This window comes from Portunus trituberculatus, chromosome 37 (assembly GCF_017591435.1).
Source record: "Portunus trituberculatus isolate SZX2019 chromosome 37, ASM1759143v1, whole genome shotgun sequence".
NCBI lineage: Eukaryota > Metazoa > Arthropoda > Malacostraca > Decapoda > Portunidae > Portunus > Portunus trituberculatus.
In genome coordinates this window covers 19,933,427-19,955,926 of record NC_059291.1, presented here as the reverse complement: position 1 = coordinate 19,955,926, position 22,500 = coordinate 19,933,427, and the positions used below count along the sequence as shown (strand labels likewise).

The window sequence follows — 22,500 nt, the reverse complement described above, 5'->3', positions numbered from 1 at the left end:
GTTAGTGAGTAGCGGGGAGGAGGAAGTGGCAACTCCCGACCCACCAGCAGCACCCCTCATCACCAGCATCTCCCATTGCCTCAACCTCTGCACAGCCAGCCACACCACAAGCCCCACACTCTCCAATTGCCTCAACTTCAGCAGTACCTCCTGTTGCACCAGATGTATTATCTATGAAGCAGTTTTGGAAGAAATTCCAGTTCAAGCAGGCAGTTGATTTGATGTCTCGTTCTTGGTCTGAAATAACTCTGAAGACAATTAGACACGCCTGGAGCCCTTTACTGCCTCATTTAAAGCTGCAAGAGGAGGAGAGACAGAAGCAAGAAACACTTCTCCAACAGACAACAAATTCCATTAAACAAGTTCCCGGCATGGCTGCAGACTGTTGCTGACATCATTGGAGAAAGAACCAGGGAACTTACCCTTCAGGAGATGATGGAGGAGGACGAGCAGGAGGTGGTAGATCAAGAAACATCAACACCAGGAGATAAGGAGGTCACCACTAAAGAACTGAGCAACATCCTAGGACTCTGTGCTATCTTAAAAGAAGAGACCTCCAACAAATTCAAACAAGATGATGAAAACATTGAACAAGCTGCGCAACACCTAGAAAAGTTCACAGAAGTATTCTGGGAGCTTTACCAGAAGAAGTTAGCATCAACTCAACAGGCAAAAATAACAAACTTCTTCAACCATCAGCTTGCAAGGCAAAGAATGATAAGTCAGGGTCTTGCTGATATTCTAGGCGATGAGGATGCTGAAATCCTGGATGATCCACCACCATGTGATACAGCTGCAGAGGAACCCCAGGCACCACCTCCTGCTCACATATCTCCAGTCACTCAAGAAGATGCAGAATTCCTAGGCTTTGAAGAAGTTAATATTGCAGCAGCCAGGGAGGTTGCAGCCCGAGGAGAGGACTTGGAGATGGACTCCAGAGGTGATGGCGGGCTTTCATTCTCCCCTTTTATAGTGAGTACAGCATTCAATTTTATGTTTTAACTATTCATTTACAAATATATTGTATGTTTGCTAATGTATCAAAGGAAGCTTGTTTATTTTGCAGCTGCAAATGGGGACTTTGGGCGGACGAAAGACTGATTGGTATTTTTTCCTATTTAAAGTAGTATTCAAATTTGGCGAAATTCCAATTTAGCGATGGTTTCGGCAGACTAATAGGATCGCTAAACGTGGAGGCTTACTGTATATAATTATAAAGATGGACACTGTGAACAAAGATTCTTTCTTATATGTTACAACTAGTCACCAAAAATATACATACATGCATACATACAAACACAAATTACCTTTTCCTTTTCTGCAGCTTTCTTCATCTTTTCTTCATCTTTGGCCCTCTTGCGTTCTTCTTCCCTTTGCCGTGCCTCTTCTCGCGATCTTAATTTTTCTTGCTGCAAAAATTAAACATGTTTTACAAAACTATCAATGAATATGATTGAACTATTTTATGGTGGAACTTTTGTAATATCTATTTATATCTTGACAAACTGCATGACCAATTAACTTTTAATGAACAGTAATCTTATCTATTATTGGTATAAAAAATTCCACTCATAAGGTTCTATCCATGATAAGTAAAGTAAGTTCCTGTATATTCTTTCCTCAGATTTGTAAATAAAGTTTCCTATTTCTTTGGCTTTCTTTTTCTATATGTTACTATTTCTATCATAATATGATCTCTCTTTTCCTCACACACACACACACACACACACACACACACACACACACACCGTCGCTGAGAGAGGACGGCTCGTCTCCGGCTGTAGACGGGAAGAAGTGAAAATACCTATGGTGTTACAGGGTCCGGGTACCTCTGAGTTAGTGTCCTATTGATGTCCTACTGTCGCATAGTGTTGAAAGTGAGGGATATGGAGAGTGGTCCCTGAGAGGAGAGTGTGGGCGGTGATTGTTTTGGCTGTAATCAGCTGACGATAGCAAACATGGTGGCTACCCCTAGGCAACCCAAGGATTTTGAAGGTTTTGTAAATACTCCAAGAGGACTGGAGAAATTAGATATGGATGCAAGAATCCGGGCACTGGAAAGTAAGTTCCTAAACATTTTGTCCATAGAAGAAAAACTGGATAGAGTTATAGCCGAGAATGATTCGTTCAAAACAGAGATCTATTTGTTAACGATAGCGAATAAATAGCTATTGAAGGAAAAAGTAGAGATGAAGAAGAAAAACTAACAACTAAGGAAACAATGTGAAGAGATGAAGGCTAAACTCCTAGAAATGGAGATGAAAATATCTGAAGGGGACTTGAGGAAGGAGGAATGCCTTAATCTAATTAATGCCAGGATGAAAGAAGTGAACCATGAACATCAGGAGGTACAAAGGTCCTTTAGGGAGATAGTGAAAAAGCAGGAAGAGGAAAATAAAGTGATTACATGAGTGAAATGGTAAAGGCACTAAAGGAAAATGAGTATGTGGTGAGAGATATTGCTGAAAAGAAAAAATGTGTGATCATAACAGGATTGAGGGAGGAAACTAACAGGATAGGAAGAATAAGGAAAATGACAGGATTAAGTCTTTACTGAATAATATCTCTGTGGAGGAAAAGGACCTATATGCTGAGGTAGAAGAAAGTGTGAGATTGGGAGCTTTTGAGGAAGGCAAGAATAGACCATTAAAATTGAAATTAAAGTCTCAGCTGGCAGCTAAGGCCTTGTTGAGGAGGGCTTGGAAACTTAACCCCTTCAATATGGTGACGCCTATGTAGGCGTCATGAAGCCCCAGTTGCAAATACTGTGACGCCTACGTAGGCATCATATTTCTTTTCTGACCTTTCTTCAGTTTAGTTGTCCCGTATAGTGTGTTGGATACAAACTACACACACTGTATGCTGTTCTTGAAATCCTAGTGCTCCTCCCACCATCCTTGTCTCCACCAATCACTAAAGATAAGCTATATGCGTCCCACCTTGTGTCTAAAATTACCCAATGGCATAGACTGTTCCCATCTCTCTCTCTCTCTCTCTCTCTCTCTCTCTCTCTCTTTCCTCCCTCCTCCCTCTCCTTTCCTCCCTCCTATCTCCCTTCCTCCCTCCCCTCTCCTCTAGAAAGATAAGTTACATCGTCCCGCCTTGTAACATTCACACACACACACACACACACACACACACACACACACACACACACACACACACACACACACACCGCTCTGTGGAGAGCGGACGTGCCTCCTGCTCAGTGTGGCATCTAACTAACACTCCACACGCTAAGCAATGTGCTTGAGTGAGAATCGTTAATGGTATTGAGGGGCAACCAGAGCGAGTGAACGAGTGTACAGAGTGAACGTAGCCTGGTGGCGTGTACATGGGAGTGATCGGAGGTGTGAGAACCTCCACACTCCAAACGACAGAGCGGGAACCACACAAAGGCCAACCATAGCAGCCGCCAACGCATCCCACCACACACGTAGCTACCAGGCCTGGCCCCAGTGACCACACACCCACATGCTCCCAGGAAGAGTAAAAAAAATGGATAGACCGGTGAAATAAATTACCAAATTCAAAATATGTCGATGAGGCCCAGGAGCAAAGCCGAAAGTGGCCAGTCAAAGCATGAGTCCATCTTCAACAGGGCAACAATGCAAGGTAGATTGGTAATGTTGGAGAAGAGATTTGAGGAGTTGGTGAAGGAATTAAAAGTTCAGAGGAGTGAGGAGGAGCAGGATAGAGAATTCCGCAAGGCTTTGAAGGAAAGAGTTAAGAGACTGGAGGAAAATGAAAACGATTGGTGGATGAGAATGCACACTTGAGAGTGGAGGTTGAAAAATACAAGAGACGGTTGGAGGAGAAAATGGAGAGAGTAGTAAAGGAGAAAGATGACTTTAAGGAAATGATTAGTGAGCAGAATGAAAGGTTTGAAAGGAATGGGAACTGAAGAAAACACAATGGACTGAGTCGAGGAAGCAGAGATGGTTGGATTACAAGAAATAATTAAAGATCAATTGAAGGAAGACAAAAAAGAAAGGTCCAAGGAACTGGTTAATGTAATGAAGAATAAGGAAACATTGATAAGGGAAATAGCAAAAAAGAAGAAGAGTGTGTTAATATTTAGGATGAAAGAACAAAATATAACATATAAGACTAAGAGAATTAAGGAAGAATTAAAAACAGTAAGAAATCTGTTCAAAAATCTAAATGATGATGAAAAAAAAGACGTACAAGAAGAAGTGGAAGAGATCCATAGACTGGGTCCGTATAAGGAGGGAGTGAGCAGACCGATTAAAGTAGTACTGAAGTCACAACAATCTGCGGAGGATATCCTATATAGAACATCAAAGTTAAGAGAGATAGAAGGTTGTAAAGAGGTGTTTGTGAGAAAAAATAGAAATGAGGAAGAGAGAAGATATAAGGAATTGGTGGAAGAGGCGAGAAGGAAAAATGATGAGCGGTCTGAGGAGGAAAGAGAATAGTTTTTTTGGAGAGTTATAGGAGAGAGAGTCAGAAAGTGGTATGTGGAAAGAAGGAATGCGGAGGAACCCCTAGAGGAGCAGTGGGTGGACCGTAATGTATACTAATATAGATGGAATACTGTCAAGTAGATTGGAATTGCAAGACTATATGATGGTGGAGAAGCCTGATATAGTGTGTTTGACTGAGACAAAATTGCATGAAAAACAAAGATAAATTTGGATAATAAATATAATATATGGAGAAAGGATAGAGAGTAAAGGTGGAGGAGGAGTTATGATTATGACGAAGAAATAAATAAATGTGGATAAGGTTTGGTATGGGAAGAACAATGCAGAAGTGATAAGCATAAGGATAAAAAGTGATGGAAAAGAATTAATAATCATGGTGACCTATGTACCTCCTAAAACAAATTCTTGGACATTAAGGAATACGACAATATGATCAAGGATACTTTACAGAGTTTGGAAAGTGTATTATCTGGAAAAGAAAGGTGATACTAGTAGGAGATTTTAATTGTAAGGAGGTGGATTGGGAAAATCTAGTAAGTGGTGTTGGAGAGGAAGCATGGGAGAGAGATTTCTTAATCTAATGATGAAAAATATGATGGAACAGAGGGTGAAGGAAAATACTAGATATAGAGGAGATGATGAACCGGCTAGACTGGATTTGGTGTTAACAAGAAAAGTGTACCTATGTGGAGATATACAATACAGGTGTCCTTTGGGAAAGAGTGATCATGTGGTTATGGAAATGCAGATAGCAACAACACAACGAAGGAAGGATGAGACATACAGGAGTGGTAGATTGAATTATAGAAAGATGGACACAGAAAGTTTGAAAAATTATTTCAGAAAATTAGATTGGGAGGAGATGTTACAAATCAGAGAAGTGCAAAAAAAAAAATGAGATTTTTATGAAATATTATAAAGAAGGAGTTATGAAATTTGTACCAAAGTATAAACCGAGAGAGGAAGGAAGAAAGGATTGGTTTAATGCAACTTGTGTTAAGGCTAAGGAAAAGAGAGATGTGGCTTGGAAAAGATGGAAAAAGAGCAGGAATATACTAAATAAGGAGAATTATAGAGTGGCGAAATGAGTATGTGAGGGTAAGGAGGGAGGAAGAAAGAAAATTTGAAAAGATATTGTAGACAAGAGTAAGGAACATCCAAAATTGTTTTACAGGTTCATAAATGGTAAACTTAAAAAGAGAGTCCATTGAAAGATTAAAAGGAGAGCAAGGGATAGTAGATGACCCTAAGAATATAGCGGAATTGCTAAATAATAGGTTTCAGCAAGTATTTACTGAAGAAACAATGTTTGTAAAGCCTCAGAATGTACAAGGAAATGTGCACATGGATGACATTAAGATACCTAAAAGGAGTTATATAAAATGTTGGAGGAACTTAAAGATGATAAAGCGATGGGACCAGATGAAGTTTCAGGAAAATTATTGAAGGAGTGTAGAGAAGAATTGATTGATCCATTATATGATATTATAAGGTGTTCATTAGAAACAGGGAAGTACCAGTAGAGTGGAAGAGAGCTGAAGTGGTGCCCATTTATAAGGGAGGCAGTAAGGAAGAGCCTCTTAACTATAGACCTGTGTCTCTAACAAGTGTGGTCGGTAAGATTTGTGAGAGGGTGATAAAGAAATATTGGATACGGTTCCTGGAGGATCATAAGTTATTATCGGATCATCAATTTGGCTTTAGGAAAGGGAGGTCATGTGTAACAAATCTACTGAGCTTTTATTCAAGAGTGGTTGACAAAATACAAGAGAGAGAGGGATGGATGGACTGTGTATATTTGGATTTAAAGAAAGCTTTTGACAAGGTACCTCACATGAGACTGTTATGGAAATTAGAGATTTATGGAGGACTGAAAGGAAAAGTGTTAAAGTGGATGGAAAACTACTTGAGATGGAGGGAGATGAGAACGGTAATAAGGGATGCAAAGTCGGACTGGTTGGTGGTGGAGAGTGGAGTCCCACAAGGCTCAGTGCTGGCACCAATACTTTTCCTTGTATATATTAATGACATGCCAGAGGAGTAAACAGTTATATTAATTTGTTTGCGGATGATGCGAAGTTGTGTAGGTGTGTGAAGAGTGAAGAAGATTGTGAAATTTTACAGGCAGATCTGGATAAGATTTGGGAGTGGAGCAAGAGGTGGCAAATGGAATTTAATCTGAGCAAAAGTCATGTGATGGAGATGGGGAAGAGTGGAAGACGGCCAAGAGGGTCATATAAGATGGGTGAAAAAGTAGTGTTGAAAAAGGTGGAAAAGGAAAAGGATTTGGGAGTGATAATACAAGACCATGGGCAGTTTGAGGCTCATATTGATAAGATGTTTGGAGAAACGTATAATATCTACTAATGTCCAGCTTTTTCTTAAAATCATGAATATTCCTTGCGTTGACCACTTCCACGTCTAAACTATTCCATGCTTCCACCCTTCTATGAGGGAAGCTATATTTTTTCACATCTCTCCTATAAGTGGCCATTTTTAGTTTTTTCCCATGCCCTCTCGACATTCTTTCATTCCACATACACAGATCTTCCCTATCCATTTTTTCCATGCCAATCATCCCTCTGTATATTGCTATCAGGTCTCCCCTTTCTCTTCTGTTTTCCAGGGTCGAAAGTTGCATTCTGTTCAGTCTGTCTTCATAAGTCAAATCTCTTAAGTCAGGCACCATTTTTGTTGCAGCCCTCTGTACTTTCTCTAGTTTCCTTATGTGTTTCTTTAAGTTCGGAGCCCACTGTATTGTTGCATATTCAAGCCTTGGTCTTATCATTGCAGTAATTATTTTCTTCATCATTTCTTCATCTAAATATCTGACGCCACTCTTATGTTCCTCAATAAGTTCAATACTTCTCCAATTATTTTGTTTATATGTCTCTCTGGCGATAGGTCATTGGTAATTGTCACCCCAAGGTCTTTTCTTCATGACTGGTTTTATGTCTTCATTTCCTATCTTGTACATACTCCTGATTCTTCTTTCACTCTTGCCAAACTCTAATTTCTTGCATTTTGTCGTGTTGAACTCCATTTGCCATGTACAGCTCCATTTCCATATTCTGTCCAAGTCTTCCTGGAGTAGTTCGCAATCTTTGTCACATCTCACTTTTCTTAACAATTTTGCATCGTCTGCAAATAGGCTCACATAACTGGACACCCCATCCACCATGTCATTTATGTAGACCGCGAACATTACTGGTGCCAACACTGATCCCTGTGGAACTCCACTCTCCACCAAGCCCCATTCTGATGGTCTGTCCTTAATTATTGTTCTCATTTCTCTTCCTACCAAAAGTCTTCCATCCATTTTAGTAAACTGCCATGCACTCCTCCTACCATTTCAAGTTTCCAGATCAGTCTCCGGTGTGGTACCTTATCAAAGGCCTTTTTTAAATCCAGATATATTCCATCAGCCCAACCATCTCTTTCCTGTATTACATCTATCACCCTCGAATAGTAACATATCAGGTTTGTCGTGCATGAACGCCCTTTTCTAAAACCAAATTGACACTCACAAAGTATGTCATTTTCTCCAAGAAGTCTGTCCATCTATTCTTCACCACCCTCTCACACATCTTAGCTACCACACTTGTAAGTGACACTGGTCTATAGTTCAATGGGTCTCTCTTGTTACCTGATTTATAAATTGGGACAATGTTAGCTCTTTTCCAGTCTTGGGGCACTACACCTTCCCTTAATGAGGCATCAATTACTTCACAAACTTTTTCTGCCAGTTGCTCCCTGCATTCTCTTAAAATCCATCCTGATACCCCATCAGGTCCCACAGCTTTTCTCACTTCTAAACTCCCCATCATATTCTTGATCTCCTCCACAGTTACTTGAAACTCCTTCATAATCCCTTTCTGTTCCATTACCAGTGGTTTGTCAAAAGCAGTCTCCTTTGTGAATACCTTCCGAAAGCATCCATTCATAGCCTCTGCCATTTCCTGGGATCCTCACTGCATACTCCATTTACTTCTAAACTTTCAATACTTTCTCTATTTTTGATGTTGTTGTTCACATGTCTGTAAAAAGCCTTGGTTGGTCTTTACATTTATCAATTATATCCTTTTCTTGTTTCTTTCTTTCTTCTCTTCTAATCAACACATATTCATTTCTTGCTCTTTTGTAACTTTCCCACTGCTTAATCCGTCTTTTCCTTCTCCACCTCTTCCATGCATCCTCTTTTCTTGTTCTAGCCTTTTCACATCTATCGTTAAACCAGTCCTGCTTTCCAACTTCTCTATGTTGTCTTATTGGTACAAATTTTTCTCACCTTCTTTGTATATTTTATAAATTCCTTCCACTTTTCATTTGCTCCTTAGCACTCTTGAATTTCATCCAATTTGTCTCTTGAAAGAATTTCTTTAGGTTTCCAAAATCTGTCTTGGCATAATTCCATCTTCCCACTTTATATTCTTCATTTCTTCTAGATTTCTCTTCATCTATCACCTTGAACTCCAAAACTGCATGATCACTCTTTGCTAAAGGGCACTCCACCCTCATCTCCTCAATGACCATTGGCTCTGTACTAAAGACCAAGTCCAGTCTTGACGATGCTCCCTCTCCTCCAAACCTAGTATCTTCTTTGACCCACTGAGTTAACACATTTTCCATTGCCAGTGTCAATAGTGTATTTCCCATGTTGTCTCTGATCCTTCCATTGACCAGTCCTCCCAACACACCTCTTTACAATTAAAATCTCCCATCATTATAGTTCGTTCACAGCCACCCAACATTTCTTCCAGACATGTTCCTGTATCACTTATCATTTCTTCATATTCCTGTACTGACCATGCATTTGTCTTAGGTGGTACGTACACCACTATGTAGTGCCTCTTTTTCCTTCATTAGTTTCTGCTCTGATCTTTAGCACTTCTGCCTTTCCCATACCTTCTTTCACTTGATCCACCTTTATATCTTTTTAACCAGCAACATCACTCCTCCTCCCATCTTACCTACTCTATTTCTTTTCCAAACATTATATTTCCTTCTCCAACCATCATCAGGTCTTCTCCCTCTCTCAGTTTTGTTTCAGTAAGACCCACAATATCTGGGTTCTTGTCCCTCAAGTAATCGTTGAGTTCTAAAATCCCGATATCACTCCATTTATGTTGGAATACATTACATTCGCTCATACGTAAGTTTCTTTAGTCCTTTCTTGCTGTACTTTTCTGGGTTATGAACCACTTCCTCAGTCTCATATCCAAGATTCTCCAGAAAAACTCTTTCTTCTCCTCTTCTGTCCTCTCTTCATTTTTTCAAAGCCTCCTTTCTCAACTCATTTAACATTTCTCTTTCCTTTTCACCGAGATCTCTTCTCAACCAAATCTTCCTTGTTGTTTCCTGCTGGGCTAGCCTCCATGACTTCTCCACCAATTCATCTACATCCTTTTGTGACTTAAGTTTGATTCTTATTGGCCTCATACCTTCTCTTGTGAACTTTCCAATTCTATGGAAGTCCTCTATTTCTTGTACTAGGTCTTTTCCTCCTCCTGCACCACATTAATGATATTATTTATCACCTTTTTATGTTTTCTCTCTCTCCATTTTACTCGGTGTCTTATCCTCCTCCACACCAAATATCACCACACATCTCTTTTTGTCTACAGTTTCCCTCACCAATGTCTCATTTGACTTAATAACCTTCACCACTTTCTCAGCAATCTTCTCTTCTATGATCTGTTGATCTATAATTTCAGCAAGGCCCAAAGTTTTCTCCCCAGACTCTTTGATTTCCTTTTCCAGACTTGCAACTTTGTAATTTACCTCCTTTCTTTCCACTTCCTGACTTTTTTCCATTCAGCCTGCTTCTCCATCACTTTTCCTAGAGATTCTCCACATTTTCGCAATTCACTTTAATTAGCTTAACTTCCTCTTTCAGTGCTTCATTTTCCTTCTTCATATCGGCACACTCTTTCATTACATTGTCATAACTCGTTTCCAGGCCCCATACTTTTCAAACAGTTTTCAATTTTACCTTCCAACTCCAGAATTTTCTTCACATAAGTGCTCTTCTCCATTATTCCTTGAAATCCTGTGAAGTCTGATTCATCTTTCGAGTTCACGGCCGCCATGTTGCGCAGATGTAAACAAACCAGCTGATGGCTCAAACGCAGGCTATAGTTTATATTTACCTTCCCTGGACATTATTTTGCTAATCAACAGTTAACATGACTATATGGAGACGGGACAAACATTACCAGCTCCTTTCCCACCTTGGTTACTCTTAGGCAATGGTAACTGTAGAATTAGAGATGATTGCTCTGGAGCTCAGCGACCACATCCGCCATCGACGATGTCCCGTGTGTGTGTGTGTGTGTGTGTGCAGGGTAAGGGGGAATTTGGATAAGTCGGACATTCCCGTATGTCGGGCTAACCTTTCCCCCTATTAGTCCAAGTTAACGAGGGTCAACAATAGTTGTATTATACAAGGTTCAAGCGGGGTTCATAGTGTCCTGTCTTCATGTCTCCATTTATCTAATTTTTCTTTAAAGTTATGCACATTATGTGCTGTAACAACTTCATCGCTCAATGCATATATATATATATATATATATATATATATATATATATATATATATATATATATATATATATATATATATATATATATATATATATATATATATATATATATATATATATATATATATATATATATATATATATATATATATATATATATATATATATATATATATATATATATATATATATATATATATATATATATATATATATATATATATATATATATATATATATATATATATATATATATATATATATATATATATATATATATATATATATATATATATATATATATATATATATATATATATATATATATATATATATATATATATATATATATATATATATATATATATATATATATATATATATATATATATATATATATATATATATATATATATATATATATATATATATATATATATATATATATATATATATATATATATATATATATATATATAGTGTATTGAAATAATACGATAATCAAACTAATATTCTAAAAAACATACCTTGCGGCGGGCAGTCTTATCTGTGTCCTTCCGTGTGGGGGCTCCAGGTGGCAAAATGGGTGATTGTTGGTCACGTGGAGAAGAGACCTCAAGACTTGAATCATCTTCTGGAATCACTCTGTATGCATGGTCCCCTTCAAGTTTTCCTGGAGCAACTGTATGGGAAGGAATTAAGTGTTACATGGTGTTTCAAGATGTGAGACAAACAGTGGGAGTGACTGACATGTGGCTGATACAAATTACATATTCACTTAAGGAAGTGTGCATCAAATACATAATACTTTAATGGAATGAGTATGCTTCTGATTTTCACTCTCTATATCTTTGTTAAACACAAGTTGAATATTACTAGTAAAATCAAACAAAAACAATACATGCACACTTCTCAGTGCTGTAAATGAATGACCATTCGAGAAATCTGGGAAACTCCAGGCACTAACACAACTGCCCAGATCATGTGCACATGCATTACTACATTGGTAACTACACCAGTGACCAATCTCAATATCCTGACATACATACAAACACAAGAAAATGGCATAGTCATAATATAAAAAATGATGCTAATAATTCAACTAAAACCTTAGGAAACTTTGGTTTTTCCTATAAACTGTCACTGAAAAAAAAAAAAAAAAAAAAAACTTTGAAGAGAAAAAAAGTGAGACTTTTAGCACAACAAGAAAGTGCACCCACAGTGAATCAGCAAATATAATGAAACATAATATGAATTCAAATGAATCATAACTTGGCTCATTTCAGGTAAAACTGTGAATACATTTCCTCACAAGTTTCATTTTCTATGTAACACTGTTACTGGTTTGCTGAAAGCTCACAGTACAATAGTGCAAAGTAATAAAAATTCATTACTCTTATCAAGATATATATATTCATTGTAAGAAGTTGTGAGCTTTTTGAAAACACAGTTAGTCGGTAAATATCAAATTTCCATGCAATTTTAATCTCTTTGGTGAAAGCATGGTGATAACATACCACAGAATGAACAAAGGTAAATAAATCTCAATGCCCAAAAAAACAAAATTACATTAAGGATGACAAGAAAAAACAAGAAAGTAATCTAAACATAACCTCAGTTTGATAGAAGCAAAATATTGAAGTTAGTATAAATTTTTAAAATGTCAACAGGCACCCATAAAAAAGAAGAATCCTACATTCCATATGCAATGCATAATGAAGTTAATCATTAAAACTAATATGAACTATGTAGTCAATAAGACTAGCATTTTGGGGATTATTTATTAACAACCTGCCATAGCAAACATAACTAAATTGTACTTTGGTACAAAATTTCTGGAGGAAAAAAAAAAAAAAAAAAAAAAAAAAAAGTTTCACTATGGTGTCAGTTGTCACATTTGTCATTTGCAGGTTGCAAGTAATCAGTCTGACAGTAGCAACTAAATATCATTAAATACTCAAGTTTGTAAAGAATAATGTAGGAGTTTCACTACTCAATTAATTTTCTGTTTCGAGAAATACATGAGATATTGAAAGTTTTAAGTTTGTAAACAATTGCAAATAGATTCTAATGCTTTATCATCTATAAATTCACAAAAGAACACAGATGCTTTCATAATGTGCCACATCTCAAGAAGATATTTGGCAGATGGAAATCATATAACATATTTCAATATCCATATAAGGTAGATACCATATTTCTTTGTCATGTAGTCCACAAATGCCTGCACACACACACACACACACACACACACACACACACACACACACACACACACACACACACACATATATATATATATATATATATATATATATATATATATATATATATATATATATATATATATATATATATATATATATATATATATATATATATATATATATATAAGTATACAAAGAAATCACCATGTTGAACAATAAGCAACATTCCAAGTCAGCAGAATGATATATGTAGTTGTCAACAAAGCCTCTGCTCCATAGCTGAATAGAAGCATTCATTATATTGATTTGGCAGCATGACAGCCTCTTACCTTCCAAACCTTCTTTTCTCAACCATAGCAGGCAGAAAAAGGCTTGGGAGGCAAGGAGAATACATATATAGAACCACGTCACATTGCAATATTTATGATGACCTAAAGGAGTGGAATGGATTTCTTTTCCAAGGCACGGTCACATAAGAAGTCAGGGAAGAAGACTACAAACAAAATGAAAACCACAGCATCAGTAACATGTCAAAAGCATTAAACAGCTTTGAAGTAGGCTAAAGCTTTTCGTCCCACATTTTCTTCTCCTTTAAAGAAGGTATACTACAAGGGTGAAAGCACTACCATCCTTATAGGTCTAACATGACTGAAGCTCAAAGTGCATGTATACTACAAGAACAACAACTTGACAAACTGGGTATAAAGGTTAATATACACTATATCTGAAATATTACGTATCTTTTTAATGAAACATAAAATAAAATATAATGAGAAACAAGGTTTCATATAATTGATAATTGGAAGGGATTTTTCTACAAAACAATTAATATAATGCTACTTTGAAACGTAAATTACATCAACTGAACAACCAGTAGGTAGTGGGGTGTCCAGGTAATACTGTCAGAAGAAGCAAAAGCAAGCATACATGTAGGATGAAGGTAACATGCACAGGAGAAAATTTCATACCAACCTTAAGGCTTAATTATCTATGGAGTGACTGTCCTGAAGAGTGGTACATCTAACTAATTAACATATTTAGTTGACAAATTAGTTATGTATAACTAAAGGATTTAAAGTTTTCAAAATAGTAAAAAGGAACTGAGAGAAAACTAGTAAAAGATTAGATAAACATATCATCCTTCCAACTATGATATGCAAGCATTTGTGAAGAAAGATAGTTTCCAAATTAGTGAAAAGGATGTTATATTTTACAGTATAGGATGTTTTATTTTCATAAATAATCTTATATCCGGAATTTTCAATTAGTGACATCAAATAAGAAAATGCTGAGTACAATGACCTGAATAAAAGTCTCTAAGAGTCATGTAGAGCCAAAGAGGCAAACTTGTCATTTTAACGGTTTTCAGTTTGGGGTAGAATGAGATAGGAGTAACCCTTCTCTATAACTCAGCATAGGTTGTCAAGCAAAATTCAACCATGTGGCAGAGATACTGATGACTTGATACCCCCTTTCCTTCTCCCACTCTCCACACCCATTTCCCTTCCACCTATGCCACCTCACATTCCATTACATCTGTTGCCTCACACTTCTTCACACCTGTTGCCTCTCCATCCCTTACATTTGCTGCCTTTCCATCCCTCACATCGGCATTGTCTCAGTCTTCATAGTGCTGAGTGTCACTGTTTGACAATGGAAAAATGAAATCAATTGCAAAATTAGTAAAATTTTAACTAGGATTCATTGTTCAATGACTATGCTTTTCCTTAATAACATATTTACCTACTTTCCTAGTATTGTTTCATGTGACTACCATATTTCAGAACTGTATTTCATATTTTTAAAAAATATCAATGTATTTGTGAAAGTCCTGTGGTTTTACTTTATTTCACAGATTTTATGCAAGAATTTTACGTCAGCAAATCACACCTCACCAGGAGGGACACACTGCTTTGACACCCTCCAGTCAAAAATTTGCTGACTTCCTTCTCCACTTGCACCAGGATTGTCACCTTTACACATCTGATCAAAGGATGACATGTTCGGGTGTTTTGTGATAACACGACAGCAGTCAACTATGTCAATGAAATGGGTGGCACAGAATCTTCATTGTATAATGACATATGCCTTGAACTTTGGGATTGGTGTGTGGCAAATGATGTCTGGCTTACCTGTTCTCATGTACCAGGTAAAGTTAATCTCATGGTGGACACTGCATCTCAGACATTTAATGACAGGCATGAGTGGAAGTTGAATGAAGGAATTTTTAGAGACCTTTGTGAGATCTTTGGAGTTCCAAGCATTGATCTCTTTGCTTCCAGATTGAACAAACAAGTGCCTCGTTTCTGCTGCTGGAAACCTGACCCAGACGCAGAATATTTTGATGCTTTTTCCATATGATGGTCACAGTTTGACCTAATCTACATTTTTCCACCCTTTGCTCTGATTGCCAGATGCCTACAGAAAACTTGAGTGGAATCAGCAAGGGGGTGGATGGTGTTGCCACTGTGGCCGTCCCAGCCATGGATGGGGACTCTCCTCACTTTGCTCATAATGGAACCACGGGTAATTCCGAGGGGGGCACACATATTGCGTCATCCATCGATGGAGGAAGAACACTCCATCCTGCAACACACCTGCCTGATGGCTTGTCTCTTGTCCGGCAACACCTGCAAGACAGAGGCATTTCTACGGCAGGTGTGGACATCATCATGGCCTCCTGGAGACCTGGAACTGCAAAGCAGTATCAGCCACATGTCAACAGGTGGCTACAGTTTTGCAATAGCTGGGACATCGATCCTCTTACTCCCCTCGTAACTGATGATGTGATTTTCTTGTCTGTCACTTTCCACAGAGGTGTGGGTTATACCTCAGTCAACACCGCAAGAGGTGCTCTCTCCTCACTGGGGATTATTGTGGATGGCTGCAGAGTGGGAAACCATCCTCTTGTCAACAGGTTCTTGAGGGGAGTTTTAAACTTGAGGCCCTAGTCACCAAGGTACGTGGAAACTTAGGACATCCAACAAGTGCTCCAGCGTCTGTGTGCCATGGAACCTTTGTGCTCCCTCTCCCTAAAGGACCTAACGCTAAAGCTTGTGATGTTAATAATACTCACACAAGCTGCCAGAGTACAAACCCTACACTGCTTATTGCTGAGGGATAATCGTATCAGCCAGGATTGTTTGTGTTTGGTTAGGGGAAAACATTAAACAATGTCAACCAAAGTTCAATGTGCGGTTGGTGACCTTTCAATTATACTCTACAGACAAAAGATTGTGTGTGTGTGAAACTTCGAAAATGTACATTGCTAGAACAGAAGAGTTCAGAAGTGTTGAGAATCAGGAGAATGGGAAATTACTCCTTAGCTTTATTAAGCCACACAAACATGTGACGAAAGACACTGTTGCAAGATGGATTAGGACAGTGCTTAATATGTCGGGCGTGGACACTGACAAGTATTCGGTTGGCAGCATTCGGCCTGCCAACCAAGGCCATGGCTGTACCGATTAAGTACATCATGGCAAAGGCTGGGTGTGGTCCATGGAGGCCACCTTTGCCAAGTATTACAACAAGGAGATCATTCTGGTCCATGACCCTTTCCAAGATGTTGTTCTGCACTAGTCTGTAAGTCCTGTTTGGGCTGGAAGTGTTATATTTATTGTAAACTGTTACATGGCTATGTAATTTTGTTACTATATTGTGGTTTGGTTCCTGGTTGTCTTATTTCTCCACTCTCACATCTGTACTAATTCCCATTTGTTGTAGTACGACACCCACATGGCTTCAAAACCTCATGGGCAAAGTGACCTCTAGCAGAAGTGTGATTTGCTGACGTAAAATTAATGAAGTACATGAGACTTACCGCAGGTCAGTTGAAATGTGCTTCAAATTTTATGAAGCAAATCACCTCTGCTGGAAGAGAGCTCTCACATGCCCACCTCTTCCACCCCTACGCTATACAGCGTCTCGTGGTTTTAGTAATTCCACCAGTATGAAATTTATCCTTACTTCTCATGTGGATGGTCGTGCTCTTTAAAGTCTGGTGGTGAGGATCAGCAAAGTGGTCTCATGTGAAAGCTCCCTTCTAGCAGAGGTGATTTGCTTCTTAAAATTCGAAGCACATTTCAACTGACCTGCGATAAGTCTCATGTACTTCATTAATTCTTCAATGGATTTAATATGATGTATAATATGTTTACATATTACAGTTTTCAAGAATATAGCAGTAAATGCAAAACTGCAAAACTTTAGCGGCTCATATCTCAAGACTATGTTTTGGTAGGTTCTTCTCTCTAGCTCTGCATGCCTCCTATGTAATAAGACTAGTTAGTGAGTTTCACATGACTCTTGACCCTAGGGAACAACTAATGCTTAATCAATATGACTGTGCATTCATACTTGCAAGGATTTTGTTGATTTATGAGAAAATCAAGTACAGGCAACCCCCGCTTAACGAAGGTTCACACAACGAAATTTCACTACAACGAAGGTTTCATTTTACTACCATCTGGTCGTTTAATGAACACCAAACTCGCTTTAACGAAGTTTTATCCAGGTAATTTTTTTCCAAGTTTGAAAGTCCCACCGTATCACGCAAGCCGATAGGCTTTTGAATACACCAGTGCCTCTCGTGGACAACATGCGCACCACTCCTCCTATGTTCTCTAGTTTCCAAAGTAGTCTTGCGTGAGGGATTTTATCAAAAGCCTTTTTAATATCCAGGTATACTGTGTCTACCCCTCCATCTCTGTTTTCAAGTCCTGCAATAACTCTCGAGTAGAAGCTTAATAAGTTTGATACACATGACTGCCCTGTCCTGAACCCAAATTGTCTGTTCGATATGAATTGCTCCTCTTCTAGAAATTGAACCCATTTTTTTTTTATAATTATTTCACATAACTTCCCTATGACACTTGCAAGCGACACTGGTCTGTAGTTTAGTGGTTCAGTTGCCTTTCCTCCTTTAAACATTGTTATTACATTGGCTCTCTTCCACTCTAGTGGAACTTTCCCTTAATTTATTGAACTTTTAATTATTTCCCAAATTGGATCCAGTAATTGCTCTTTACTTTCTTTTAAAACCCAGCCTGATACACCATCTGGCCCCATTGCTTTTCTGACTTCCAACTTATCCAGTAATCTTCCAATATCCTGTTTGTGCACTGCAATCTCCTGTAATCCTTGGCAATCCAATGTCCTATTGGGTTCTGTGAAATCATCATCTGCAGTGAATGCCGTTTGTGTGTGTGTATTTACCTAGATGTAGTTTTACAGGGCCTGGGCTTCATGTTCGTGTGGACCCGTCTCCATATCTACACTTATCCAATTTTACTTTAAAAGTATGCACACTCGTTGCAGACACTACTTCTTCATTCAAACTATTCCACGTCTCAATACATCTTTGTGGGAAACTGTATTTTTTAACACCTCTCAGACATCTTCCCTTTCTCAGCTTTTTACTATGTGATCTTGTGCTTTGAATGTCATATTCTTTTCTCAGGATCAGTTTCTCATTATCCACTTGGTCCATTCCGTTGATCAATTTATATACTTGTATCAGATCCCCTCTCTCCCTTCTTTGTTCCAGGGTTGGTAGATCCATAGCCTTTATTCTTTCCTGATATGTCATCCCTTCAAATTCTGGAACCATTCTTGTAGCCATTTTTTGAAGTCTCTCCAACTTCCTTATGTGTTTCTTTTTATGAGGGGTCCACACTACTCCTGCATATTCCAATCTGGGTCTTATTATAGTACTTATCAATTTCTTCATCATTTCTTTGTCCATGTAGTGAAATGCTACTCCAAAATTCCTTAGCAAATTATATATATGTCTCTCTAAAAATTCTATCAATATGACTTACCAGTTGATTGTTTTCTTCCATCATCACTCCTAAGTCCTTTTCTTTTCTTACTTTCTCCAGTTCTACTCCATCTCCCATCTTATAGATTCCCACGGGTCATCTTTCACTCTTTCCCATTTCCATGACATGGCTTTTGTCCACATTGAATTCCATTTCCCACTTTTTACTCCATTCCCAGATCTTATTTAGGTCTTCTTGTGTGTGTGTGATTCACCTTGGTTGTCTGCTGGTCACCCAACCAGTCTTCCCCATTACGGATCGAGCTCAGAGCTCATAGACCGATCTTTGGGTAGGACTGAGACCACAACACACTCCACACACCGGGAAAGCGAGGCCACAACCCCTCGGAGTTACATCCCGTACATATTTACTGCTGGGTGAATAGGGGCCACACATTAAGAGGCTTGCCCATTTGCCTCGCCGCTTACCGGATTTGAACAAGGCCCTCTCGATTGTGAGTTGAGCGTGCTAACCACTACACTAAGCGGTGTGTAAATAAATAGGAAATAAATAAATTGGTGTGTGTGTGTGTGTGTATTTACCGAGTTGTAGTTTTACAGGGCCTGGGCTTTATGCTTATGTGGCCCCGTCTCCATATCTACACTTATCCAATCTTACTTTAAAAGTATGCACACTCGTTGCAGAAACTACTTCTTCATTTAAACTGTTCTACGTCTCAATACATCTTTGTGGGAAACTATATTTCTTAACATCTCTCAGACATCTTCCCTTCCTCAATCTTTTACTATGCAATCTTGTGCTTTGAATGTCATAATCCTCTCTCGGGATCAGTTTTTCATTATCCACTTGATCCATTCCATTCATCAATTTATAAACTTGTATCAGATCCCCTGTGTGTGTGTGTGTGTGTGTGTGTGTGTGTGTGTGTGTGTGTGTGTGTATTTACCTAGTTGTAGTTTTACAGAGCCTGGGCTTTATGCTCGTGTGGCCCCGTCTCCATATCTACACTTATCCAATCTTACTTTAAAAGTATGCACACTCGTTGCAGACACTACTTCTTCATTTAAACTGTTCCACGTCTCAATACATCTCTGCAGGAAACTACATTTTTTAATATCTCTCAGACATCTTCCTTTTCTCAGCTTTTTACTATGCAATCTTGTGCTTCGGATGTCATATTCTCTCAGGATCAGTTTCTCATTATCCATTTGGTCCACTCCATTGATCAATTTATAAACTTGTATCAGGTCTCCTCTCTCCTTTCTTTGTTCCAGGGTTGGTAGATCCATAGCCTTTAGTCTCTCCTCATATGTCATTCCTTCAAATTCTGGAACCATTCTTGTAGCCATTTTTGTAGCCTCTCAAATTTCCTTATGTGTTTCTTTTATGAGGGGTCCACACTACTCCTGCATATTCCAATCTGGGTCTTATTATAGTACTTATCAATTTCTTCATCATTTCTTTGTCCATGTAGTGAAATGCTATTCCAATATTCCTTAGCAAATTATATGTTTCTCTAAAATTCTATCAATATGGCTTACTGGTTGATTGTTTTCTTCCATCGTCACTCCTAAGTCCTTTTCCTTTTTACTTTCTCCAGTTCTACTCCATCTCCCATCTTATAGATTCCCACAGGTCGTCTTTCACTCTTTCCCATTTCCATGACATGGCTTTTGTTCACATTGAATTCCATTTCCACTTTTTACTCCATTCCCAGATCTTATTTAGGTCTTCTTGCAGTATTTCACAATCCTCTTTTGCTTTATAACTCTGCACAGTTTCGTATCATCTGCAAACAGATTTATGTAGCTGTTCACTCCTTCTGGCATGTCGTTAATATAAATGAGGAAAAGTATTGGTGCCAATACTGACCCCTGTGGCACTCCGCTTTCTACTGCTCTCCACTTGGACTTCATATCTTTAACTACCATCCTTATTTCTCTCCCCCTCAAATAATTTTCTATCCATCTCAATGTGCTTCCTTTTAAGCCACCCTTCTCCTCTAACTTCCATAGTAATCTTGCATGTGGCACTTTGTCAAACGCCTTTTTAAATCCAAATAAATACAGTCAACCCATCCTCTCTCTCTTGTACTCTATCAACTATTCTAGAATAGAAACTCAATAAATTAGTTACACAAGACCGTCTTTTCTAAAACCAAATTGGCTATTTGATATTAATTTGTTGTCTTCAAGGAACTCGATCCATTGTTTCTTTATTATTCTTTCACACATCTTGCATATTACACTAGTTAGTGATACCGGTCTGTAATTTAAAGGTTCTTCCTTCCTTCCGCTCTTATATATGGGAACCACCTCAGCTCTTTTCCATTCTACTGGTACTGTTCCATTTTCTATTGAGCATTTTATGATGTTGTATATAGGACTTGCTAGTTCTTCCCTACATTCTTTCAGTATTCTGCCTGAGACTTCATCTGGTCCCATTGCCTTCTCTTCATCCAGTTCCTTCATTAACTCTTTTATTTCAAGCTTGGTTACTTTAATCTCTTTCATATAGATTGTCTCTCTATTACCCTGTGGCCTTTCAAATTTGGATTCCTTAGTAAAGACCTCCTGGAATTTTTATTTAATAGTTCTGCCATACTTTTGGGTCTTCCACCATCCCGTTCTCTCCTTTTAACCTTTCTATTGTTTCTTTTTGCCTAATTTTTCCATTTATGAATCTATAGAACAATTTTGGTTGCTCCTTACATTTTTCGACAATGTCCTTTTCAAGTTCTTTTCCTCTTCCTTCCTCACCTTAACATATTCATTTCTCGCTGCCTTGAAGTTTTCCTTATTTGCTGGATTTCTATTTCTCCTCCACCTTTTCCATGCTCCATCTCTTTTCTCCTTTGCCCTAGCACACCTTGCATTAAACCAATCTTTCTTTCCTTCTTCTTTAGGTCTATATTTTGGGACATATTCCTGACTCCTGTTTTGTATATTTCCAAAAATAAGTTATATTCTCTTGCATTGTCTCTGAGTTTTCCATCTCCTCCCAGTTTACGTTTTAAAATAGTTCTTGAGATTCTCAATATCAGCCTTTCTGTAATTTAATCGGTCTCCTTTGTATGAATCGTCTCTATCTTCCTTTCCCTCTTCTATATCTATTTCTAATATTGCATGGTCACTCTTTCCCAATGGGCACTTATATCTTATATCATCATTCATTTGTATACCCCTTGTAAAAACTAGGTCCAGTCTCGCCAGCTCGTCGTTTCCTCTAAATCTTGTGCATTCCTTTACTCTCTGGTCCATCATATTGTCTATCTTTAGGTTCAAGAATCTTTTTCTCCAGGCTTCTTCCCCCATACCACTTTCATAATTTTCCCAGTCCACTTCTTTACAGTTGAAATCTCCTACTAATATCACTTTTCTCCTTTCCTTAACAATTCTCGTTAGACTCCTTATTGTGTCATCTATCATGTCTTTATATTCTTGATTGTTCCATGAATTTGTTTTGGTGGCACATATGTTACAATGATTGTTAACTCTTTTTATTAATATGCATCTTAACATA

The 22,500-nt window shown here is 38.0% G+C and overlaps 1 protein-coding gene across 1 annotated transcript in view; it reads right to left on the bottom strand.

The window, feature by feature from the left end:
- The window catches only part of LOC123514151 (rho GTPase-activating protein 190-like), a 523,040-nt gene that overhangs the window by 82,927 nt on the left and 417,613 nt on the right, over positions 1-22,500 (bottom strand). The window contains exons 29-30 of the mRNA XM_045271800.1: positions 11,516-11,670; positions 1,308-1,409 (exon numbers count right to left, since the gene is read on the bottom strand). Of these exons, the coding sequence (XP_045127735.1) occupies positions 1,308-1,409; positions 11,516-11,670 (257 nt within the window). The remainder of the gene's footprint in view (positions 1-1,307; positions 1,410-11,515; positions 11,671-22,500) is intronic.